Source organism: Schistocerca gregaria, chromosome 1, assembly GCF_023897955.1.
Source record: "Schistocerca gregaria isolate iqSchGreg1 chromosome 1, iqSchGreg1.2, whole genome shotgun sequence".
Lineage (NCBI taxonomy): Eukaryota > Metazoa > Arthropoda > Insecta > Orthoptera > Acrididae > Schistocerca > Schistocerca gregaria.
Window position 1 is genome coordinate 471,755,299 of NC_064920.1, and position 26,833 is coordinate 471,782,131.

The 26,833-nt window shown below is 40.7% G+C and overlaps 2 protein-coding genes across 2 annotated transcripts in view; one reads left to right on the forward strand and one right to left on the reverse strand.

Annotated features, from left to right (window-relative positions):
• Nucleotides 1–22,125, reverse strand: part of LOC126353233 (ubiquitin-like modifier-activating enzyme 5) — a 101,690-nt gene extending 79,565 nt beyond the window's left edge. Inside the window, exon 1 of the mRNA XM_050002749.1 lies at nt 21,887–22,125. Within this exon, the coding sequence (XP_049858706.1) occupies nt 21,887–22,035 (149 nt within the window). The 5' untranslated portion in view covers nt 22,036–22,125. The remainder of the gene's footprint in view (nt 1–21,886) is intronic.
• A 53-nt stretch (nt 22,126–22,178) lies between these two features.
• Nucleotides 22,179–26,593, forward strand: LOC126353249 (39S ribosomal protein L55, mitochondrial). Its single transcript, XM_050002750.1, has 2 exons — nt 22,179–22,517; nt 26,209–26,593. The coding sequence occupies exons 1-2, from the start codon at nt 22,308–22,310 to the stop codon at nt 26,365–26,367; spliced, it is 369 nt and encodes a 122-aa protein (XP_049858707.1). The 5' UTR covers nt 22,179–22,307; the 3' UTR covers nt 26,368–26,593.
• The last annotated feature ends 240 nt before the right edge of the window (nt 26,594–26,833 follow it).

A 26,833-nucleotide genomic window follows, 5' to 3' on the forward strand; every position in this document is an offset into this window, starting at 1 on the left:
AGGTATGTCCTTTATGACACTGATTTTGTCTTTTACAGGACTGGCTGCTGACTCCGCAAGGCTGAGGCATGTTACTTGTTTCTGTAAAAGATTACATTTTGCCTTGTTGACAATTACGCCATACTTGTTGATCTATTCAAACACTTCCTTGAGTTGTTCCTCGTGTACCCTTGGATTACTGGAAATACGAAAATATCACCAAGATACACAAAACAGCACTCTAACCCTCCACAGGACGCCATTTATGAAATGCTGCCACATGTGTGTGGCATTTTTACCCTGAACGGCATTTGCAAGTATTCAGATACCCAGAATGGAGTTATTGTGGTCTCTTAACATTCAGCATTGGATATTGACCCAGAATTGCGCACGCCTTCAGTTTGTCGTAATCTCCACAGGGTCTCCATGTGCCCGTCCTTTTTCATGATGAGATGCAGTGTCAACACACACGGACTATTTGACCTGCATGTAGCCCCTGTATGCAGCTTATTCTCTAATTCTGACATGGTAGCTGCAAAATGGCCAGGCACTAACCTTCTTGGCTGCTGCAATATCGGTTGACCTGATACAGTCTTAATTAGGTGGATAGTCTTTTGAGTCACACTTTTAGGCCGACTCTCACTACAGTGGTCCTCTGCCTGTATTTCCAAATTATGACTTGGACCATTGTGCTGCAGGTGTCCATCCTAATTAATCTGTCACAGACTCTGCGCTGAAGTCTATCTCGAGCCACTAGCGGCTGACGAAATCTGCACCCAATATGGGTTCCGTTACATCTGCTAGCACACACTCCTGCTGGCATTTTTTACTAAACCTGAGATCCACTTCTGTCTCAATCTCTTCACAAAACAGAATGGATGAATTAGATGCCATGAGGAGGATAAGACTGGCTAACAAGGCCAGGCCAGCAACATGCTAATGTCTGATCTGGTATTGACCAGAAAGCAATGGTCCACCCTACAGTCCCTAACACACAACTTACGTGACCACATTAGCAAGTTGGACCGATTACTGATCCACCTGGTTGCCACAGTACCTGCAACACTTTTGTTGTGGCACTTCCATTTTCTCCTGTGACCAACTGCGCCTACTCCATTTGGGTAGGTACATGGGGATGTACATCTTGTGGCTCACCCACCGAAACATCAGTTCTACAAGAAAACATGCATCTGTTGCTTTCATTGAAATGGTTTATCTCTGCTGTTAATGTCTCATTTGGGTGTAATCTTTTTATCCCACACCAGTGTCATTATCTGCTGTTGCAGTGCATCTACCTCCTCTTTCAGACTGCTTAATTGGTTCAAATGGCTCTGAGCACTATGGCACTCAACATCTGTGGTCATAAGTCCCCTAGAACTTAGAACTACTTAAACCTAACTAATCTAAGGACATTACACACATCCATGCCCGAGGCAGGATTCGAACCTGCGACCGACTGCTTAATTGCTTAGTGATGTCTGTGTGATGTTCTTTCTGTGTCACTGTGGTCTCTTGGTTGTCACCTTGCCTGGTTGCTTTTGTCACACTCAATGTGGTTGCAGGGTCCAGAGCTGCATACACCCCATATGCTACTGCAATTAATGAAGTGATGTCTGCTCCTTCATATGTGGCAACAGCTGCTTTTACCACTATAAGTAATTGTGCCAATCATACCTACACAACATCATGTTTGACAACTCCTCTTTGTTCACAATTGCTCATAAGCAGCATCTGAATTCTGAAGGTTTTCTGTACCCTGTCTGTTCACCACGTACAGCTTGCTGTAGTTGTTCCACTGGCTTGCACAGTCTGTTAATCAGCATTTTCCTCTGGTGACAATACTGTTGGTTTGTACCTTCATTTGAGGCTTGACTGTTACTGTGTCATAAAACCCTGTATTCATTGCATTCCCATTTTCTCCCATTAACTGTGGAACTGACTGTCTGTTATTCTGTGTTTTTATTTCCGCTTGTAGTCCTATTTGCTTCTATAACTCTCTTGGCATCTCTATGAGTTGTATTTTCACATGCCCTCGCTTCATGTCTTGATTCAATGACACTGTACTTCTTTGTACAGTTAGTTCCTCTCATGCTTCATGTTTTGTTTTCAGGGTCACCAGTTTGGAGGTCTACAGCACGACAGTGTAGTGAATTAAGTCATCACACTACTGCTCTACACTAACTTTTTATTCTCTCTCGAAAATATTACAACTTTAAGTTAGTAACAAACAAAGAGTAATTAACTATTCCAAAGAGCAAACAAAATAAAAGCTGTCACTGACCCAAGCATGCAAAACACAATTTGCAGATTTCTTTTCCCTTGACGAGTCTCACAAGCATCTCACTAGCTCTACTGTTACTATGCACCATGTGCTCCACTCTGGCTCTGCCACTATGTCCAGGTTGGCTACCAGTAAAGATCCAGGCAGCCCAGAGATGCCACCAATACATTCTTTCCAACAGACATCAAATTTGGAGGCACTGTCTGCATTGTATGTGCCTACACCGATTATGACCCAAGTCAGTGGTTCTGACAGCATGAACACCATGCCACTGCGACATTTAGGTTGCCAGTCTTTTTCCAACAGTGACACAAATGTTGTGGAACCACTTTTACCCCCCCCCCCCCCCCCAACTGAGATAATGACCCTCATTCCCATAAACAAAAACATGCATTTTGCATTCCTCAGCATAACCATGGTCATTTCTCCCCATATCTTTGCACTCCAGAAAGGAGGGACATTGTTACTGCCTCCAAAACTGATAAGGTCACTGAACTTGACCAGTCTTGGTGCTGCTCCTCTACCACAACGGGAAACTTCATGTCAAACAGGGCTACTTCCCAAACTACAGCACCCTATAAATATTACTGCCCCAGGCTGTAGATAAAGTCTGCTTAATCTAGCTGAACCTATTCAGATCCCACCAGGAAACCACTGATATTACCACTATTGCTACAGAACTCTTTTTGAATCTGGCCTTGATTTGGGCTCAGCTTTTTCAGGTATTCATCAATGATTTTGCTAACTTAGAGGTAACAGCATTAGCATATTTTTATCGATATTTAGGTACTTTGTCTTATTAAATTGTGTTACTCATATGCCACTGCAACAGACGGCTGACATTTTTGTGAATATATGATGGAAAATGAAATTAATTAATAACAGTTTCTCTTCCATTATACACAGATCCATGTTTTCAATGAGTGCTTTTTTCAAGCTAGTACTGAAAGGATCCAGAAAATGATGTAAGGAAAAATAAATACACTATCAATATCGCCCTAGTGTGAAGAAATAAACTGAAAATAAAAACCAACAATAATGAAAGTATATGTTACACTCAAAACTGCTGCCTGTACAGAATTTTGAAGTGTATATTTCCTCACCTATAATGTGTTACAGCTATGGCTGGACAGAACACACATAAAGTGAAGGAAATATACAGTGATCTTTAGTAAAAGCAACAAGTGATATCCAGTATCAACTAATGATGCTCTAGTATCACGTCATGCAGTTTAATATTAAACAGTGGAGTAGTCAGCACTTGAAAATAAAGAAATCTTAGTGAGTGACTTACAACAGACATGTGTTGCAACTGCAACAATATCATAAACATGACTCCATTTGAATAGGTAGTTTGTTATCAAAGGCTTCACTACCTGTAAAGTCAACTGAGATGAGAGAAACAGAGTCTTAAAAAAATAATCGATAATATAATTATCATCAAACAGCCCTAAAATCAAATCATCTGTTACTGCACATCGTGTCTATCATAACTGGATTAAGCAAACCATTGGTTTCATATGTTCATTATACATTCTACCAGGATTTCCGACATATGAAACTCAGTGAAACAATTTAGTTCAATAAACAGAAACTCTATGTTTCATGGGGTGGCTAGCCTATAGTTCCCACAGTGTCAGTTGGGACAGCACATATAATAACAGAATGGACAATTCAGCTCTTATACTCTTACACTCACGGGTGATAAATTGCAGACTTCTCTCAATAATGGGTCTCTGACAAGAGTATTGTCACACTGCAGTATTTTCCATGTAGGAACTTAGTTACATGAAAGTAACTAACTAACTAAGGGGCGAGTTTGTGTGGGTTCAGGATGGTTAACAGAGAGGTTATTAGTGTTCTTGTGAAAATAGTCTGATATGAATGTCGTTATAACAAGTAAAACTAAAAATGTATAAAAATAATCTCACTTAAAATCACAATCACTCTCATTTTCATTAGCTTCCACAGCTCACTGGTCAGTGTGTCTGACCTGGAACGAGGTGCACTCAAGTATCATGATATCAACTGACGAGTTAGTTGAATCAGAAATAGCTGCTCCAAGATCTAGAAAGTCGACTATGGCTGGAAGAGCAGTGTGCTAACCCCAAACCCATACATACTTCATCTGAATGCTATCATTTGCAGAGAATGACATGTCAGTTAGTCAGTCCTGACTGGTCCATCTGGTCCAAAATGTGGAGCTTTGCTTGCCTGTTTCTCATTTACACTCACATTCAGTTACCCAGACATACCATGCCATACAAAATGTAAAAGTCTGAACTTTGTCAGTGCTAAAATATGTAGTTAACATTATTACTGGTCTACTGCAAAAGCTAAAATAAAAAATAAGGATAATGGACCAGGGTAATGATTTACAAAAAAAAAAAAAAAAAAAAAAAAAAAAAAAAGTCAGGACGAGCCAGCCATACAGATAACACACTAAAACTTTTTCCCTAGAAGTTAAGGGAGCAAGTCAAATATTTCGTATAAAAAAAAAAAATAAAAAAAATAAAAAAAAAAGTTGTACCACAGTTGCCGTGTTGTCTGCTAGAATAGAGGTCAGATCACTTGGTAAACTAAGTCTCCGCCCACCTTCTCTGAACACAAAATACATTCATTTAAAATGGGGCACACTGAAGTACATACACCACGGGTATCAGACATTAGAAGGTCCTCCTGTTGGTGCAGGAAGCCATGCATAATTGGACTGTGGTCAGGAGGCGGTATGCTATGGTTGCATAGTTGGTTATTCCAACTGCAATAACTTCCAGCCAATCTTCTCTACACTAACACATAATTCTGCATCTCAACTGTGAGGCTACGGCACATAGGGTGGAAAGCACATTTAGTCACAAGAAGAAGAGTGCGTGCTTTCTTGGCTACCACACTGACTAATTCACTTCCTGAATTCCCTTCTGCCCACGCACCCAGCATAATGATTCCTCCTTTCTGAACATTTGCAGGCAGAGAAGAAAGCTCTCAATATATTTGTCTGCTGCACACACATGTTGAGAAAAGGATGGATCACTACTTACTGTAAAGAACACAAATTGAAATGCAAACAACAGTCTTTTTGGTTTGCCTGTCTGCAACTCAGTGTGACAGCTTTGTGGTTAGTACCAATATGTTCTTTTCATAAAATTGTTGGTATTCTGACCTGGACTTCAAAATTGTTTGGGCATCATTGTTGCACATATTTAAGAGCACGCAAGGCGTCACAACAGACTAGGAACATCTCTGGACAAATACATCTCATCTGCTGCAGTGCCTTCAAGATTACATGTACTTCCGCATTAAACGTAGTACATTTTTTTGATAAATGAGTCACAACGAAGTGCTAAGAGAAAACCATTGTGCAGCCAAGAGAGTGCTCCTTGCTTCAACCTTTCTGTAACTACAGATATGCAGTTGTGGCGTACATTTAACATTTCATAAAACATCAAATTAAAAACATATTTGAGTGAATTCTTTCCTTAGCTCACAAAATCTACAATTATTTCAAGCCTTTTCAGGAGCTAAGCTGGCAGTCACATCCAACACTCAATTAGAGCACTGTCCACACAAAGCACTACTAGATTGTGCTTTGTACAGATCTCAAATAGCCTAGATGCGCGGTTTGTAAAAAAAAAATTCCATGAGACAGCGAGCAATTTTCGGTATGGCACCTATTTTGGAACAGTGAAGCACCAGTATGCCTCAAACACTACAGTGTGTTGCTATTTTGTGGCAAATGGTACACTTCCCACTCTCATGATACGAGCTAGGTATCAAGGTATATGGTTGGTCCTGTAGATGCCTGAGGCCAGCCTAATTGCATTATGGTGGAGAACTCCTATGGTCTTGAGGTACATAAGTCATTCTGATCCATAAATTGTGCATCTACAATACAGTTGGGATCACATAAGAGCATAATAAAATTGGAAGCATCTGCTATCATGACCTGTGACAAAGGGAGCTCTTTTTGTCCACTCCCTTAAGGAACCTTACCTGCATATACAATGTGTGTGGTGTAGAATCCCATATGAGGCCCAGAAACATCAGCAAATCTGTATTTGCGGATCAGGTAAATTAAAAATCTAATGTGAACAATCAAAAAACACACAAACTTATCTGTACAAAATCTGAAATCAATATGGGGACAAAAATTTGATGGTAAGGAAGTTGCAGCTGACAAGTTGCTGTTGCATGGTTGGAAGAGAAACCAAATACTGGAGTGTCATCCGCAAATAAAGAGCACTCCATTACCACTGACATTATACTAATTGTACCAATGGCAAATAGCATTATGCTTAAATTACTTTCTTGAAGATCACCATTCTCCTGTTGTCAGACAGATCTTTGCAAACTCAATACCTAAAACAATGTTGGTACAGAAAAGACTGTACATACATACCCAAATGTTCATAGAGGGCCCATTTATGGAGTTGTTCAAGAAGTAATAAAATATGCCTTTTCTATCTCGAAGAATAGGCGTATCAGATGCTGTGTCTGTAAGAAAGCCCATTGTACAGTGGTCTCTAGCAGAGACAGGTTGATAATGGCGCACCGATTACCTCCCAATCTTGCACTGAAATCAACTGAGGAACTTCTTTGCCTCTAGGATCCATAGTTGGCAATGAGTCATCATATATTCCAAGGTCTTACCTACGCACTTAGTTAATGTGACACTTTGGTAACTACTGGGGCATGTTTGGTTTTTCCTTGGTTTGAGGAGAGGGACCAACATTGCTTCTCTCCACAAGTTTGAAAATAATTCTGTCTGCCAAATTTTACTAAAAAAACATCTACAAAGATTTTCTTTTATTTCTTTCTGGGTGGCTGTAGCACCTAGAAAATTGTGCCACATCCTGTATAACATACATATTATGTAGCTGATCTGATTTTAAGTACGTTTCCATAAAACTGGTGTGATTCCAATTCTTAACTGGTTGGGTGGTTGGTTTAAGAGATGGGGGAAGGGACCAAGCTGCTAGGTCATCGGTCCCTTGTTCCGAATAAAACAATGCCACAGTGGTGAGAATAAAACAAGTGAGCCTGACAACACAGAATGCAGAGAAAGGAAAAACTACAAGAACGATGGAAGGGCAACAAACACTTAATTGGACAAAAGGGGACAAGAAAACCACAGAAACGCAAGAAACAGGTAGAAGAGATTAAAACGACAAAACAGATTACCATGGATGGATGACCATGAGAATAAAAAGGAGAAGCCAGCCACTCTGCAACACATTAAAACCTCCACCCTAAAAGCACTAGGGTGGAGGACACAGAGGGACAAAGGACATGCGCTAAAACTTAGTTCAAATAATAAAACCCACCCTCATGAATAAAACATAAAGCTAAACCAGATGATGAGGTGTAGTCAGATAAAACTAGTGGCAACAAGTCCGGTAACCGAAGATTTCATCACAGGGCAGTCAAAGTGGGCCACTGTCAACCGGGTGCCGCACCGACACTGAGGCAGGTCTTCACTGCACAGGAGGTAGCCGTGGGTCGCCCAAGCATGGCCAATGCGGAGCCAGCAGAGAACCACAGAGTCCCTGCGAGAGGCCCGCATGGAGGCCTGCCGCACATTTGTAGTCTCCTTAATGGCACGCAGTTTGTTGTGCATACTGAGACTATGCCATTCCATCTCCCAAAACCGAAAAACCTGGCAATGCAATAATGAACACAGGTCAGTTTTTGGAATGTCGATCTCCATAAGCGGTTTCTGTGTAGCCTGTTTGGCCAGACTGTCAGCAAGTTCATTGCCTGGGATTCCGACATATCCTGGGGGTCCACACAAACACCACTGAAAGACAGGAGCATTCCAGGGCATAGATGGAGTCCTGGATGGTTGCTACCAAAGAATGACGAGGACAGCACTGGTCGATAGCTTGTAGGCTGCTCAAGGAATCAGTACACAGAAGAAACGACTCCCTAGGGCCTGAACAGATGCGCTCGAGAGCACGAGATATAGCCACCAACTCTGCAGTGAAAACACTGCAGCCATTGGGCAAGGATGCTCTTCAATATGTCCTCCATGGACATATGCAAAGGCAACATGACCGGCAGCCATCGTGCCATTGGTGTAAACCACTTCATGGCCTCGGTACATGTCAAGAATCAAGAGGAAGTGACAGCGGAGAGCAGAGGGGTGAACTGAGTCCTATGAGCCATGTGAAAGGTCCAGGCAAAGCCGCAGCCTAGGTGTACACCGCGGAGGTGCATGTGAATGGACCTCGAGTCTAAATGGTAAAGGCATAGACACCAGTTCAGATAGAAGGGATCGGAAGCAAACTGCAATTGTAAGCCCTGACCTGGGCCACTGATGGGGGGAGATGAACAACCGTGAGTGGGAAAAGGAAACAGTAATCTGGATGCACAGGAGAACATGTGGGCAACATAACTAGTGCACAGTTACGCACGCCTGACCTGCAATGGAGGGATTCCAGCCTCTGCCAGGACACTGGTCATCGGACTCATCCTAAAAGCTCCCTTCGCTAGTCAAATGCCACAGTGGTGCACTGGGTTGAGTAAACACAACGCCGAGGGTGCCGCCGAACTATAAACCAGGCTCCCATAGTCAGGGCGGGATTGAACAAGGGCTCTGTAGAGCTGCAGCAGCATAGAGTGATCTACACCCCAATTGGTGTTTCTCAGGCAGCGGAGGGCATTGAGGTGCTGCCAGCACTTCCACTAAAGCTCACAAAGGTGAAGAAGCCAAGTCAATCAGGTGTCGAAAACCAGTCCTAAAAATGGATGTGTCTCCAGTATAGTCAGGGGATCATCAGTAAGGAAAAGTTCTAGTTCCGGATGAAAGGTACGATGCCAACAGAAGTGCATAACACACAACTTTGCGGCCAAAAACTGGACGCCGTGGGCTAGAGCCCATGACTGCGCCTTGTAGATGGCTCTCTGTAGGCATCACTTAGCAACACCAGTACTGGTGGAGCAGCACGAAATGCAGAAGTCATCTGCAAACAGAGAAGGTGATGGATGGCCCTACAGCAGCTGCTTGACTGTTAATGGCCACTAAAAATATAGATTCACTCAATACAGAGCCCTGCAGAACCCCATTCTCCTGGATATGGGAAGAACTATGGGACACACCAACTTGGACATGGAAAGTACAAAGCGAGAGGAACTCCTCGATAAAACTCGGGAGTGGGCCTCGAAGACCCCACTCGCATAATGTAGCAAGGATATGATGTCACCAGGTGGTGTCATACACTTTTCGTAAACAAAAAAAGACAGCAACAAGGTGTTGGCATCTGGAAAAGGGTGTTCAGATGGAAGACTTGAGGGACACAAGATTATCCGGAAGGCTTTCGACACTGTACCACACAAGCAACTTCATAGTGAAATTGCATGTTTATGCAATATCGTCTCAGTTATGTGACTGGATTTGTGATTTCCTGTCAGAGAGGTCACAGTTCATCGTAATTGATAGAAAGACATCAAGGAAAACAGAAGTGATTTCTAGCATTTCCCAAGGTATTGTTATAGGCCCTTTGCTGTACCTTATCTGTGCAAACGATTTTGGAGACAATCTAAGCAGCCGTCTTTGGTTGTTTGCAGATGACGCTGTCGTTTATCAACTAATAAAGTCATCAGAAGATCAAAACAAACAGCAAAATGATTTAGAAAAGAATTCTGAATGGTGCGAAAAGTGGCAGTTGACCCTAAATAACGAAAAGTGTGAGGTCATCCACATGAGTGCTGTAAGGAACTCATTAAACTTCGTTGACACGATAAATCAGTCTAATATAAAAGCCGTAAATTCAACTAAATACATAGCTATTACAATTACGAACAACTAAAATTGGAAGGAAAAGACAGAAAATGTTGTGGGGAAGGCTAACCAAAGACTACGTTTTATTGGCAGGACACTTAGAAAATGTAACAGACCTACAGAAGAGACTGGCTACACTACACTTGTCCGTCCTCTTTTAGAATACTGCTGCACGGTGTGGGATCTTTACCACATAGGACTGATGGAGAACATCTAAAAAGTTCAAAGAAAGGCATAACATTTTGTATTATCGTGAAATATGGAAGAGAGTGTCACAGAAATGATACAAAATTTGGGCTGGACATCATTAAAAGAAAATTGTTTTTCATTGGGATGGAATCTTCCCAAGAAATTCCAATCACCAACTTTCTCCTCCAAATGCGAAAATATTTTGTTGAGACCGACTTACATAGGGAGGAACAATCACCACCATAAAATAAGGGAAATCAGAGGTCGTACGGAAAGATGTACGTGTTCATTCTTTCCGCGCACTGTACAAGACTGGAATAATAGAGAATTGTGAAGGTGGTTCAATGAACCCTCTAACGGGAAATTGAATGTGTTTTGCAGAGTATCCATGTAGATGTAGATGTAGATCAGTGGTAGAGCGACCCAGGCTGAAACTGCCCTGGCATGGTGCCAGTAGGCCACATGACTCCAGGACCCAACCCAACCGCCAACACTCCATACGTTCCAGCCGCTTATGAAGAACATTGGTGAGGCTGATGGGCCAATAGCTATCCACATCAAGCAGGTTTTTGCCAGGTTTGAACACTGGTATGATGCTGCTCCACTGCCAGTGTGATGGAAAGACGCCATGACATCAGATCCGGCTGAAGACCACAAGGAGATGTCACTTGTAGTCAGACGAGAGAAGTTTAATCATCTGACTGTGGCTCCAATCTGGCCCAGGAGCTGAGGTGGAGCAATGTCCAATGGTACTGAAGAGCTCCCACTCTGTAAATGGGGTGTTACAGGGTTCACTGTGGGGTGTAGTGAACAAGAGGACTTTCCCTTAAATCCGTGGTTTCAGAGTGCAAAAGGCTGGGGGATAATTCTACGACACAGTGGCGCAAGCATAGTGCTCAGCAATCGAGTTTGCGTTGTTAGATAACACGCTATTTATTTTGACACCAGGAAAACCTGTTGGGGTCCGGTACCCAAAAACACATTTAATCTTTGCCCAGACCTGGAAAGGTGACGTATGGCACCCAATAGTCGAGATGTATCTCTCCCAATACTTGCATTTCCGTCTTTTGATACACTGGCGAATGCAGGCACAGAGCTGTTTATAAAGGCTATGAGGTGCTTATGCCATTGTAGAGCTCGCCAAAGCTTCTTGATTGCCTCAGCGGCTTCCGGCAAACACCAAGGGACTGTCTTTCACTGTGGTCACCCTAAAAAATGAGGGATGGTGTTCCCACCGCAGAAATGATCATTGCAGTTACCTGCTCAACCACCACATCGATGTTACTATGTGGGGGAGATTCCACAGTGAAAGCATCCTAGTCTGCCTTGTTTAAGGCTAATCTGGGAAGGCGTCTGTGGGCCTGATGCTGGGGCAGTGACAAGAAGATGGGGAAGTGGTCACTACCACACAAGTCATCACGTGCTCTCCAGTGGATACATGGGAGAAGGCCAAGACTGCAAACTGAGAGATCCGTGGCCAAATATGTGCCATGTGCCACACTGAAAAGTGTGGGGGTACCTGAATGTAAGTGGCCAAGGTCAAATTGTGACAGTAAATTTTCAACATCTTTGCCTCAGCCACTAAGCACGGTCCACCTTAAAAGGGGGTTATGAGTGTTAAAATCTCCCAAAAGTAGGAAAGGCTTACGGAGTTGATCAATCAGTGCAGCCAATGCGTTCAGGGGTAATGCACCATCTGCAGGAAAATATACGTTGCAGACAGTTATTTAGTAGGTTTGAAGGAGCACAGGGTCACTGCATACTGAGTTCAGGACATAGACACAAGCTCCACCCAACACTCTGTTATAGTTGCTGCGGTTCTCGTAATACCCGCTATGCGGAGGGTAGGAGTCCGCATTGCCAGGAACCAGGTTTCCTGGAGAGCAATGCAGAAAGCAGGTGTAAGGCTTAAGAGTTGCCGTAACTCAGCCAGATGGTGGAAAAAAACTGCCACAATTCCACTGGAGGATTATGTTATCATGAGACTGGGAAGGCATGAAGCGCGCAAGGAGGTGCTTGCTGTCTCACTTCTCTTTAGGAGCTTGCTGGGAAGATTTTTCTGAAGGAGCTTCAGGTGCAGAGGAAGACTGTGAAGCTCTTCGTCCAGCAGCTTTTGGCTCCTTGAGCCACTGGGAGTGTCTGCCGTGGCATTAGTGGAGACCTTGGGAGAGAGAGCCCCAAGGGACCCCTTCCGCACAAGAGGAGCCGGAAGAGGCTGTTGTTTCTTCGGCAGGGGGGAGGGGACTGATGTCTCCTGTATTTGGAGGGCCTTGCTCCCAAATTAGGTGCTTTGGGAGAAACAGAGGAAGATTTAACCCGTACCACCAAAGGGGTGGATGTATTCTGGTGGCCCGGAGGGCCCACTGTTCATGACACAGAGTGAGGAACCACTAGCACTTGGGTTGGCGATGGTGACATAGCTGCAGCATAAGTTGACGTCAATCAAATGGGGTGTAATCTTTCAAATTTACATTTAACCTCTGTTTAAGTCAACTGGTCCATGGTCTTGTACTCCACAATTTTCTGCTCCTTTTGGAGTACTGGGCTGTCTGGCAGGCAGGGGCAGTGGTGCTCTCCACAGTTGATGCAAGTGGGAGGAGGCGTACATAGAGTATCTGGGTGCAGTGGCTGTCCGCAGTCTCGACATGTGGCACTGGAAGTGCAGAGAGAAGACATGTGCACTAACTAAGCACCGCAGAGGGGGAGGGATGTATGGTTTGACATTGCAATGGTAAACCATCACCTTGGCTGTTTCAGGCAATTAATCACCCTCAAAGGCCAAGATGAAGGCACCGGTAGCAACCCTGTTGTCTTTGGGCCCCTTGTAAATGAGCCAGATGGAATGAACACCCAGCTATTCTAAATTGGCGTGGAGCTCGTCGTCAAACTGCAAGAGGTGACCACAATGGAAAATAATTCCCTGGACCATGTTGAGGTTTTTATGGGAAGTAACAGAAACAAGAATAACACCCAGCTTGTCACAGGAGAGTAAAGCTCGGGAGTGGGCTGTGGATGCTGCCTGAATCACAACTGTACATTTTCGCATCTTGGACAGTGCTGTCACTTCTCCAAACTCATCCTCAAGGGGTTCAACGAAAAATTGAGTCTTCGTAGATAGAAAGGAGTCCCCATCAGTTCTGCTACAGACTAAAAACCAAGGCAAATATGGCTCTCTGTTCTGTAGCCCTACATTCTGCCCATGGTGTAGCAAGGGAGGGAATCGATTTAGGATCATATCTTTCAGTATGGTCGCCAGCAAGAGATGATTTAGTCCACTTCATTGTGGGTCATCCACCCTGATGTCACCCACTGCGATCAGGAGCTCTCCCCAAGGGCGTCACCCAGCCACAGCAAAGGCCAACTAGCATGATGGCTGTTGCCAGAGTCCTGATACCCCAGGAAGACAGGTGTCTACTCCTTGGTATATGTGGGGAGTTTACAGCTCAGGCATCAGCAGTGCGATCCCTGTGTTGTCAGAGGGCTACCACAAAATGGCTACATGACGGCCCCACCACAACGGACTGGCTACTATGCCGTACATTTGGCACAGAGAAATCCAGTATTGTCATGCGGGTGAAAGAGGACAGGAGACAACGGAAGAGGATGACATAGCTCGGAAAGTGTCCTTGCCCAAATAATTCAATAGCAGGTGGAGATGCAAAGCCATGACAAGATATCCAGGAGATTGAATCTAAGGGCACCAAGGATAATTCGTGCACCACGTAAGGCATCCTTCCCCACATGGCCTGCACTTCTGTAGAATTTTGAAAGTGACAGGTCAAACCATAGATTGGGAACTGAACTCATAGGGCAGAGAAGTGTGAGACTCCTTTTAGTCATCTCTTACGACAGGCAGGATTACCTCAGGCCTATTCTAACCCCCGCAGGGAGATCTTATCTGGGATGGGATTCGTATAAGCAATTTCCTTACTGTGTTTCACCCACCTATACAAATGAATTATCATGGATAATGTGCTTCCATTATGAGATTTCATTAGAATTTGTCAATGGCTCTGCATCAGTCTTGGCAATGTACAACAGCGGAGATGCCAAGTCGCACAAAGGCACAACAAAAAGACTGATAGAAAGTTAGCTTTTGGCCAATAAGGCCTTTGTCAAAGATAGGCAACACACACACACACACACACACACACACACACACACACTCACTCACTCACTCACTCACTCACTCACTCACTCTCTCTCTCTCTCTCTCTCACGCAAATGCAGCTCACACACACTTGACCACAACTGGTGTGTGTAAGGGGGCGGGGGGGGGGGGGGGGGGGGGAGGGGGTGGAACTTCTCTTCACCAAAACAATATTCAATAATTTTTTAAAAAAATTGCCAATAAACTACAAAAACATTTCTTAGCATTGACACTAAAATCATGCAAAGTAGCAACTTACATCCACATTTTTATACTGTCCATTGCTTTCTCTGGCATGTGCAGGCTGCTGCACAGGTGTCATCAACCTTGATGCAATGGTACCAAGTTTGGTCATGACAGAGCACCCTAGGACTATCCTCAGTGACGAATCCATCTCCCACATTGATAAAGAGCAGTTATAGGACTCAAGATTATTTGACCTGATGTCCATTCCAAATTCCTTATTGCAGTGAAGCTTATTTTAATGTCCTCCATACTTCGTTTGCCTGATTTGTTTGTTACCAGTGTGTAAGTAGTGGCTGCTTTTCAAATAAACTTGTAGAAGCATGTATTTGTGTTTAAGCTTTCGGTCGGAATTCTGAGAGATGTTTTTATAAGCTATACATTACCTACTAACTGCATTTAAGTGTTGCGTGACCACATCACCGACACTCAAAACATTACACGGGATTTGAGATTTATAGCTATACTTTCAGTCAGAGGTATCCTACCTTAACGCATTCCAGGAGCTATAGAGAATCAAAAGTTTTAATAACGCAGAAGTCTTTTCAAGCACACCATTGAGCTGATTTGTAATATTTCAGACCTCTGCTGCAGTAGGCCAATTCTTTTGCATCAATATTCATAATGTTGATGGTGCTGTGACAGCAACCAGGCACAAATTTATTTTCAGTTCCTTTATTCAAAAGGTACCGTTACCAGTTTCGAATCATTACAATTCATCTTCAAATGGTTTTTATGTCTGCATTACAACATGTGGTGCATTTTTTTACAAATTCATTGTCGTGAAATGTCAGTTTGGAGTGTTTGTTTTCATAGTTTTCGTCCAACCGATGTCAATGCATTCTTATCATTGCACACACAAATTTTTCACACTGAACACTTTGGATTTGTCACAGAATAGATTTCTAATGTGCACCAAATGTTTTGATACATACATATGTTTGTATGCACTTTGTATGTATCAAAACATTCTGTGACAAATCCAAAGTGTTCAGTGAGAAAAATTGACTTGTGCAACAATAAGAATGCAGTGGGAATGTATTCACATCTGTTGGATGAAAACTATGAAAAAAGACACTCCAAGCAGACATTTCACGAGAATTAATCTGTAAAAAAAAAAACATACCACATATTGTAATGAAAGCATGAATACCGTCTGAAGATGAATCATAATGATTTGAAACCAGTAACGGTACCTTTTGAATAAAGGAACCGAAAATAAATTTGTGGCTCGTTGTTGTCTCAACACCATCAACATTTCTCTTCAAATAACAGCCACGGTCTCGAACCATGTTATCATATAACAAAATTGTGTCAATACTCATAATATTGTGACAGGAGATCCTACCTCTTCTTGTGTTAAAAAAACTTCTGCTTTTCACTACAACATAGAATCCCCCTAATTTCTTGCATGTTTTAAGCATCTGCTCAACTTGTTTAGCTGTAGTTGTTTCTGTTAGTGGTCTCTCTCTCTCTCTCTCTCTCTCTCTCTCTCTCTCTCTCTCTCTCTCTCTCTCACACACACACACACAGGGATTCTGAATATTCTAGATATGAACATAAAAGTTGTGAAGAGGACAATGATATAAACAAATAGTCCTAAGAAAGTCTGAAAACTGACTTCACACACACACACACACACACACACACACACACACACACACACACACACAAAGGTGTTATTGTCTTCCTAGACTGAAAACAGCAGCACACGACACAGTTTGGAAGACGGACTACTAATGAAACCGACCAAAATAGTTACCTGCAGAATTATAATCTCCTTATCAGATAATATGCTAATAATCCTCTGTTCCTACTCTATTCCAAACACATGTAGCGTAAATTTTACAAACTGAAAACTGGCCTGTCTCGATGTCCAGTTCCCTCCCCCACACTGTTCGACCCAAACATGGTAGAAATTGTATTGCAAACATATATATGCTCATGCCTCTGTCTAATGGCTCAACAGGCCAGTTTCTTAGAAGCATAAGAACTAAAGGTAGAAGATTTGAATTATTGGCTAAATAATTCAGAAGGTGGAAACTAAAACCAAATTTGCTGATAAAAGAAGTTGCAGCATTCTAGCTGAGCAATAAGTATGCAAACTACCACCAGCGAGCAGTTACTATTCAGACACAGTATAACAACAATGCAAAGTACCTGGGCATCACTTTGGATAGGCCACTTACCAATCAGAACCATCTTTGGGAAACAGCTGCAAAAGACCAAAATTCTGGATAGCTATTGAAACAGCAAATAATAACTTCACAGAGAACCATCAAAAACACACTGAAAACAGCAGTATTGGCTCTGGTTTACTCACAAGCTGAGTACTGTTCAGTATATATTTATGTAGTGTATGGCAACATACACTGAAGTGCAACTAATATAGTTAAAATTGTATGACTTTACAAAACAAATAGAACTAAAACGCTAAACCTAAAAATTAACATCTAACTTCTTAATTCATTCCAGGGCTGCCTCTGTTGCTTCACAAAAATCTTCTACATTTCCCTGGTAAGCTCACCTGCTACTCCTTATTATCACCTGCTACTCCTTATTACAATGTGTCTGATAGTATATCATTCCTTCCCACAGTCACATTGTGAAGATGAATCCTTCCCCCATCAGTAGAGGCTTTCTGCATAGATGTCGTGGCCTGTACAAGTCATGTTAACCCCTCCCTAATGATAGTACAGTAACTCCATTGCCAGGTGGTCATGTACCAGAGTCTTATGAGGATCTGATATTTCTTCTGACCATTGCTATTCTGTCAATATGATAAGTAACTGTCTGGATTTTAATTGGCTCATTCTAAGTGCAGCCACATCAGAATGGACTGGGAGCTGGAGAATTTTGATTAATTTTGCTTATTCCTTAAGAAGGGCATTCTGTCTTCAAAGATCTGGTGGCATAATGAGGCTTACAGCTGGTAACACATGAAGAGGAATAATCTGATGCAGCTTGTTCTAGTCCTCATAGCTGTATTTACCTGAACATCAATTTTTCTCACATATGAACCATTAAGCCACAATGGAGCAGCAGCAGAGTAGATGAGTCCTAAGCAAGAGCACGATAATCTTGTAGTTTTTGCATTCCCTGAGGTCCATCTCAGCTTCTGTATGATGCTACTGCACACTTTCAGCTTTGCTGTTGTGTTACCTATGTGATTCTTGTCAGATAAGATTCTCTCAGGAATTACTTCTGAATACTTTCGGGAGTCTTGGTGGTGGATGACTTTATCATTTAAGGTGACATTTAGCTTTGCATTGACCATTCCATTGTTAACATGAAAGCAGTTAACTTCAGTCTTCATTGGATGTAGTGTTAATATATTCTTTTTGAAGCATTCAGGAGTTGTACTTTGAACTATAGAGAGCAACTCTTCACCAGTATCGAGACTTCTTTGTTGAGTGGCCAAAGCCAGACTTTCCACATAGATGAACTTCCTTGACTCTGTTTCAGGATATAAGTTGAGCATATCTGGTGCCAAAAGCTGAACCCCAAAGAAGATCATTATTAAGTTTCTGCTGTCTGCTTAATCGATTGCTGAGGACCACTTGCTAGTATCTCTCAAATAAAATGTTTAAGAGCCTAATTATATTTTGGCAGCGTTATAAAATTTGCGAATTGGTACAGAGGTCCTTGTTACTATTTCGTATCATTTGGAATTGCAAGATCAACAAAATCCACTGAAATTTTAAGTCATCATTGGAACGCAGCTTATATGTGTGTGTGTGGTTAAGCTAAGTACATGGTCTGTTCAACTTCTGTTCAGTTTGAATCCTTCTTGCTTGATGGGAGTAGCCTCATATACCTTTGAGTGAGTCTGTTAAGGACGAGTCTGTCAAAGCATGCAGCAATTGCTCAGCAGGGTGACTGGACAATGCCAACAGCTTTATTCATTGGTTTAGCATGCTTCAGAATAGGTATGATTTTTATTCTTTTGAAAGCTGGTGGAAGGTTACTTAAATAGAATAATATTGATGAAAAGCTCTCAAGCTACTTAAGAGTCTTGTTTACTCAACTGATGAGGAACTCTGGGTGTATCCCATCAAATCCTGGAGTTATGGTTTTTTTTTTTTCATTATTTTGAGTACTGCACTGTTCTTATCTAAGGTGAAGTCTCTGGAATACTCTGATCTGTTGTCTTCTGCTTGTAACTGCTAAGCTCTTTCTTAACCAGTTTTGTATGTTGCTTGTATAAGAGGGAGGAGAGGTGGGGATGGGGGGGTAAATGGAAACGTCCAATCCCACCATTCAGCTTTGACCGATGACATAAGGCTGTTGTGGCATTGTGGCGTCATGACGGTGCGGAATTTAGTTTGTGAGTGTGGCGTGTTTGTAGGTGTCATTTTGATGTGATCAGTGGTGTATGTGTGTGTGTGTTATGCGATGTTTTTGGTTTAGTTTGTGTGCATGGCGTGTTTATAGGAAGCGTATTGTTGGGGTCGGTGGTTCTCTCTGGTGGTGTGTTTATGGGTAGCATGTTATGTAGCGTATGGGGTTCATTTGCGTGGTAGCATTGCACGTGTGTGGTATCGGTAATGACTGTGCTTTCAGCGCAATAGTTTTCAGTGAGTTAATGATTTTGGTTTTGTTATGTCAACATTATTGTAGTTTTTTTTCTATTCGTCATGCGTGAAGTTTGGTAAATTGCTTTATTTATGCCTTTGGTAGGTATGGATACAACTGACAAGGTCAACAGTTTACAGTTGCTGGCGATGATGGGGGACAGTGCATTGTCTCTAATAAAATTTCTTCAACTATTCGGATTTTTGGATGGAGTCGTGAAGTGTTCAGTGTGTCGTGAAGAAAAGAGGCTCACTAAAGTTCCGGCGTCTCGGATCAGGTGTGGCTATATCTGGAGATGTCGTAAGAATAACAGGTCAAGGGAAGTGTTCGATTCCAATTTTGATTTTCTAGGGTTTTTTTTTTTTAATGGTAGTATTAAGTGTGGTGGTAGTGAAAGTTTTGAGATTTATAGTGTGGTATCGGTAGTTGCTGTTGATCTATAAAGGTCAAGAGAAATGTTCAATTCCAATTTTATTGGTTTGTTGCGCTTTTTGAGGTACTGATGATTGTGGACGTGGCTGTAGTTTTGGGTTTTATGACTTGGTACCGGTAGTTTCTGTTGACCTATGTAAGTCAAGGGAAGTGTTCGATTCCAGTGGCTATTGTTTTTAGCTGATTTTGGGAAGGTTGTCGTCATTTTATTTTATCGTTTTTGTCATTTGGTTTATTGGCATGTGTTTATTTTTAGTTTGTCCCCACCTAAAAACCCCCAATTTCCCCCACTTGTCCCGTTAGTTTCATTATATTTTTTGGATGAATATGCATTTGATAGTTTTTCGATTTATTTTTGTGTTTGTTGTCATGTTAACATAATGATGTCGTAGTCGCGATATGGGAGTAGTTGTGAATGGTCATTTCTGCCATATTGGTGACATATTTGGTCAAAGCAGACAGGTGGAATTCGACGTTTCCGTTAACTCGTTGTGCTTAACAACATCACTCCATCTTACATAAGAAGATAGCAAGCTATCATTCAGTCATGGAAAAAATTGAGAAGCAGCACAATAAAAGGCAGCAAGGCTCTGTAATTGGGCTGAAATCTTGTCAACCACACTGGATAACTGCTATGAGCCGAAATTTCCTTACTTCATGCCTATGGTTGCAATTTTTTTTTTGTCATCAGACTACAGGTTTCGGTCTATGATGACAATCTTCAGATCTGTACACACACACACACACACACACACACACACACACACACACACACACACACACACACTTATTCCCATTTCCCAATATCTATTTTGTCAAACACTACACTCCTCTTACTGCAAAGAAGATGGCAATCATTTTCTTCTTTATAAATCACTGTATCTGAAACCTCATCTTCAAGTCCTCACAAGTTTTGTGCACCCTGTTTGGATATCTGTAGTAATAAAGGCCTATCTCATCTAATGTCATGAAGGAGGCATGCAAACTTGTTGAAAAATATACAAAGTCTGCAAACTACTGAATAGTTCATTGAATAAAAGTCACTGAATGCAACTTTATTAACCCATTACATGTTTTAGTGTTTGCCATAATCAGATATCCTGGGACTGTAAACAACCAGTAGACATGGTAGTTGCATGTACCAGAGGACATAACAACTATATGTTGTAAATGTAAGAGACATGAACAGACTCTGGCCATGCCTATTACCTTACCTTACAGTCCTACCAGGATATCTGATGGCGGCAAACATCGAAACATGTAATACTAGATTAATAAAGTCATTTTACATTCAGTCAACAACACTTGCCTCAGCGACCTAATCAGCAATTTGCAGACTACATACAAATTTATGACTGCTTCTCCTGTGTATTAGAAATGCTGAAAAACGCCACAAGAAATATAAACCTCAGGCTTCCAAATCAGTGGCAGAATAATGTTTTTACGTCTACGCCTATACTCTGCAAATCACCGTGAGGGCAATCGCAGAGGGTATGTCTAATTGTACCAGTTATTGGGTTTTCTTCCCATTCCATTCACATATGGAGTGCGGGAAGGATGGGTGATTGAATGCTTCTGTGTGTGCAGAGATTGTTCTACTCTTATCCTCATGATCCCTATGTGAGCAACACATCCCTAGAGTCATCATTTAAAGCCGGTTCTTGAAACTTCGTTAATACACTTTCTTGGGGTAGTTTATCCCTATTTTCAAGAGTTTTCCAATTCAGTTCGTTCAGTATTTCTGTGACACACTCCCACAGATTAAACAAACTTGTGACCACTCTTACTACCCTGCTCTGTATGCGTTCAAAATCCCCCGTTAGTCCTATATTGTATGGGTCCCACACATTTTAGCAAACGAATAACGGGTGATTTGTACGTAATCTCTTTTGTAGGCTGATTGAACTTCCTCGATATTCTACCAATAAAGAAAGCCTACCACCTGTATCACCCACAACTGAACCTTTCTGATCACTCCACTTCATATCCCTACAAAGTGTTACACCCAGGTATTTGTATGAGTTCCCCGATTCCCTCGCTCTCTCTTGCCATTCCACTCCCTGTGTAAAACTGCTCAGTGTTCATGAATTAATATGACTATCTGTAATCAGCATTCCATATACTCAAACCGTGAAATCAAAAATTTAATCACAATAGTTGTATCTACATACTATTTCCGGTAAACTGCACAGAAACTTGTTCGTGTTCGGCAAAGGCATTATTGGTAATTTACCACAATCCGCTAAGTGTATATATTTACCTATACGGGTTTGAGTCGACAACTTCTGCTGACATCTGTCCAATTTTTTGTCTTACTGTGTCTCCAGAATTTCTCTGTTTCTCCTTCTGGAGTTCCTCTTCTAATTCTTTTATGCGAATTTTCAGTTTCTCCACACTACACGAATCCATTATTTAACAATTCAAAACGTATCTTGCAACAGCTGTCAACTTGTTTATCCACACGTGCCACCTGTCACCTTGTACTTCTACCGTAACCGTATTATTCTCTCTGGCTGAAACGATCGAATCATAAAGATCTCTGACGCTATAAACATTGGAATATGTTGGTTTGTGATCTTTGAGTTAAAACTTTGTTAAAAGAGTATAATGAACTTTTATTGTAGTTGACAGTGCTAATTGTTTCAAGTTTACAAGATTTCGTTTTGTTCCACGTGGAAGTAATGTCAGGTTTGCTGCGAAGAGAATTCAGACGCTTACCATGTCTTTATGAGAGTGGAAAGTGTGAAATGAAACGCCATTTAAATAGTAATACGGCAAGTGTATGTAAGATACACCGACAGGTATATCCGCGGACCTATCCTGTTCTTGTTGTTTTGCCCGATGGTGCCACTATAAACATCAGATATCATGAACCAAGGAAAATCATAAAGGTATCATTCTTGTGATTCACTAATTGCGAATGAGTCCACGTTGGAAGTGACGTTCACTTTTTAGCAATAGTTATTTGTATTGTATATCTTTATTTATCCACTCAATCATTCAATGTACAGAAGTGTACAACATTCTTTGGGGCAAGTCAAACATTATAGACAATGATGTTGGTCATACACAGACAGCAGAAGTCCATTAATGGTCAACAGGATATTTCTAATAAAACAGTTTAATTTCGAAAGACTGTGCAAATACATGTGATAGCTCGCCTTCAACAAAAGTTCTGTATGCTGTAGAAGCAATGTATTACAACAATATCAGAAATTGAGTCAGCCTTGATGAAAACACCTTGTTATTCGTTTATTTATTTATTCTCCCAAACTAGTCATCAGTGTTTTTTTTAATTTTATTTATTGTATGTTACAGCATATTGCCGCTTTTTGCGACGTATTTTCTATGCCCTTTTTTGTTGCCGTTTTTAACTCTGCTAACATCATGTCATCTGCAAGTTTGTTGGATGATACGTAGCTGAATATTCCTGATCAGAAACAAAGTGCGAAGTTTTGATTTTCTGTATAGAATCAGCTACATACCCTCCAACGAACTTGCAGATGACTTTATGTTCGCCGAGTAAAAACCGGCAACCAAAAAAGCGCGTAGAAAATAGTCGCAAACAGCGACAATAATTCTCAAATCATGCAGCAACATACAATAAATATGCTTAATAAAACCTACTGATGATGGTGATACTTGTCGCCGAAAGTAGTTTGGGAGACTAAAGAAATTAACGAATAACAAGGTGTTTTGTATCAAGCCGTACTCAATTTATGATATTGTTGTTTTTCTGCGCAAACGTGGACCAAATGGAAGAGTTCCAAGATTCAAAAGCAATGTATTGTTAAGAGTGCTACTAAAGTTGTTTGTTTTAAATGTTTTCTCCATCATTTCCGAAATGGTTGTACAGTTTGAATCCCAAACATTTAACACAATTTTTTCTTACCTTCAGCTTGCTTGAACTCTCTCAATTTCCCTGTGTATTGAAAAAGGTACTTTTCTACTCCTGCTTTCACTGGGTTTTGTTACAGCAGCAAGTCATGTAGTCTCTTCCTTCTGTACTGTAGACTGAGAGACTCAATAAAACTTGTAGTCTTCTTAGACAATGTTGGCAGAGACCATCAGTTTTGCATGTTGATGAATTCTGCACATACAGACTGAATGCATTCCAGCAGAGCCTACAACAAGACACAACTATGCCTTGAGTCATTAAATTATGAAAAACTGATCTGCACCAACCTTGTTACAACATGTGACAAACGTAAAAACCCTGCCTGTGTTTGAATTTTACTGATGTACACTCAACCTAGGTGGAATTAAAGTAAGAATCTGAAATTGTCGAGCATGGTTTTAAAATTGGAATTCTTGCTTTAATTTTTAGAGGAGAATAATTAAATCTTTTTGCAGATTTGACAACTGTGCAGCAAAGGTGCATTTAAACCACAAAGTGCAGCAATCTGTTCGATCACAGAGGTGCTTGTCTGGCTGAGTTAGCTTTTGTGTAAGTTTTTGAATATTTGAAACTTCAGTGCTGATGCACCAAAACAAAGTAAAGCTAGCATTAACTGGTTCTGGATAAACTTTGATTTTGATATCATTTTCATCACTATCAGGTGTTCTTCGTGACAATTTGAGCACAACTGTAAGCCAGAAGTTGTAATATCTGAAAATTTGCGAGACTTATGAGCTGTGCACTAATAAGTCTCAAACTATATTGAAAGGGGACTACAATTAGTAGTCTGCAGAAACTCAAACTCTGTCAAAAGCTAAGCCTTATGAAGCCAAAAGAATTTTGATTTGTCATCAGATTTCAAATTTACTTGAGCTCGCAGGAGCTGTTTTCCACAATCATTGACACTCCAAACAGATGGCATATAGTATTATTATGAGCTCCAACAGTACACTTCAAGAGCTCATCAATATCTGCATTACCTGGATCCCTGATGAAATCTTGAAAAGTTTCTGTACTTTATATGCAATAGTAAGCACTTCAGCAGGCACACCTGTCATTTTCAAGGAACAAATGTAGTTAGGAAGGTTTTTAATTCCCCTGCTCTTTGCTTTCTTGTTGCACTTCTGGCTTGAAAATGACAGTGTGTGCACCTGTCAAAACAGAGGCAGTTGTCAAATACGTCAACTGGCTGCATTCCCGTACATTATTTGTACACTAAATACCCCGGGAGAAACTTGGGTAGCAGTGTTATTTCCTATTCTCTGATGAAAAGATATTCATAAGTGTACATAATATCATTATCAAACAAAAATTTTAGAATATTCTTGAATAAATAAAATTTTGAACCATTAACAGTCACATAAAAATATTTATTGAAGCTTTCCAAATTATGTTAATTCCTTTGTGAAATTAAATACCATTCTAACAGGGAAACATTAAATAAAAGTATAATTTCTATAGGCCTAGGGAATAAATCTTGAATATTCTAAAGCCTTTGTCATTTAATGACTATTATCAGTGTGTCCCATGAAACAATTATACATATACTTGTAGGAAAAATATGCTCTTTCAAATTGTAGTCATAGCTAAAAAAAAAAAGAGAGAGAGAGAGAGGGGGGGTGGGGTGGAAATATCCTTCATAGGCCTTCAAAAAGGAGTAATGTTTGACACACAATCTTCTGGAAGACTCCGTACATCAAAATATCTATGAAACTAAAAAGTAAATGTGATGCATAGAATTTTATGATGTTAACAATAAAGAACTTTGCTGTCTTACAAAATAAGGGCTTCGTAAAGCATTTTGTTTAGGCAAAGTTGATGGCCAAGCTTGGAAAACTATCTGACTTGGTGGATTTTCCCTTAGCTTTGAATCACAATGGTAACCAGAATATTTAATCTTGAATCTTACAATTTATAAGTTGTTTACTACACTTAGCATTGAATTGCATCAGCAAATTTCACTCAGAGATCATGCTTTAACTACTATGTAGTCTTTTGTAAAAAAGAATGACAAAAGACTTGGAATGTCAATGAAATGTTGGTCTCACTCACTTAAATGAGTGCAACATCTTAAATGTTGCATATCAAGAGCTAAAATTTTGTGGCTTAAGTTTGTTAAGTCCTGGAATCTACATACCAAATTTCAGCAAAACCTGAGATGCTAATGTGGGGGGGCTAAATCAGTCATAGTGGAATGTCGCCTTACTTAGTCTTCCTTGCCCAGGACTTGAACTATCAGGAAAGTCAGCAGCCTCCACCCCTCCCCCTCAAGCCTCTTTCCCTCTTATTTTTGGAACTCTAAATAAGTATTTCTGCTGCTGTAACCAATATTTTGACATGTGTGTTGAATATATATACACTATAAAGTAATCTATTATTTATTTTCAGGATGTTTTATTTGACTTTCCTGTTTTTAAATATAATGCAGAACACTCAGGGCTGAGATTTGTTAATCTTCTCCTAGTATTGCCACTAGAATACTGTACTTCACCATGTTTTTTATAGATCTTACACCAGCTTTTAATTCTTGCCAGAATAGCTATTAAAACTTACAAAACTTTGTACTAATTGTCTTTGTTGTTACTTACTAGTCAATAGAAGAAAAGGTTTACTTTTCACTTAATTCACATAGCCCTACAGTGCCAGTCTTTACTGAAGCTATAAAATCATTATGTTTATGGCAGCTTCCATTGGATTTGTCTATACTGAGTGATGAAGAACGTAAACTCCGTTTGGAAAAGCGGAAGCCAAAGTCCAAGGTGAAGATAGAAGATGACTATGAAGATGACTTCGATGTTAATAAATATCTGAAATACATCAGAAAAACAAATTCTAATGCATAGAAACAAGTATTGTATTTCCAGTAGTAATAATAATAATAATAATAATGAGCGTATGGCATTGGTGGCCAGTAATGTATCATTACTGAAAAACTAACACCTTGTAATTGTTCTCTCATGCCATAGAACATGTTATAATACTGGTAACTTTGAAAGTGGTGACAAAAACAAAACATTGCCAAGTATAGTTATTATGATACTAGTTTTGAAATAGATGTATGAATTTCCACTTTGCCTACAAATTAACTTCATGTCATCATAAACTACTGTCCTACAAATTGAATCTGCTTTAATTACATGGTGGGATCAGCACAGCATGACTCATTGGCAAAGATGTTAAGGGATGATAAATACATTCATATTCAAGGCTAACAACAATGCATGTACATGGTATTTTTGCCATTCTGGTGGGTTAAGAAATAACAGTGAGATATCGGCTATAAGTTAAATAGGGAAATATCTGAATTTG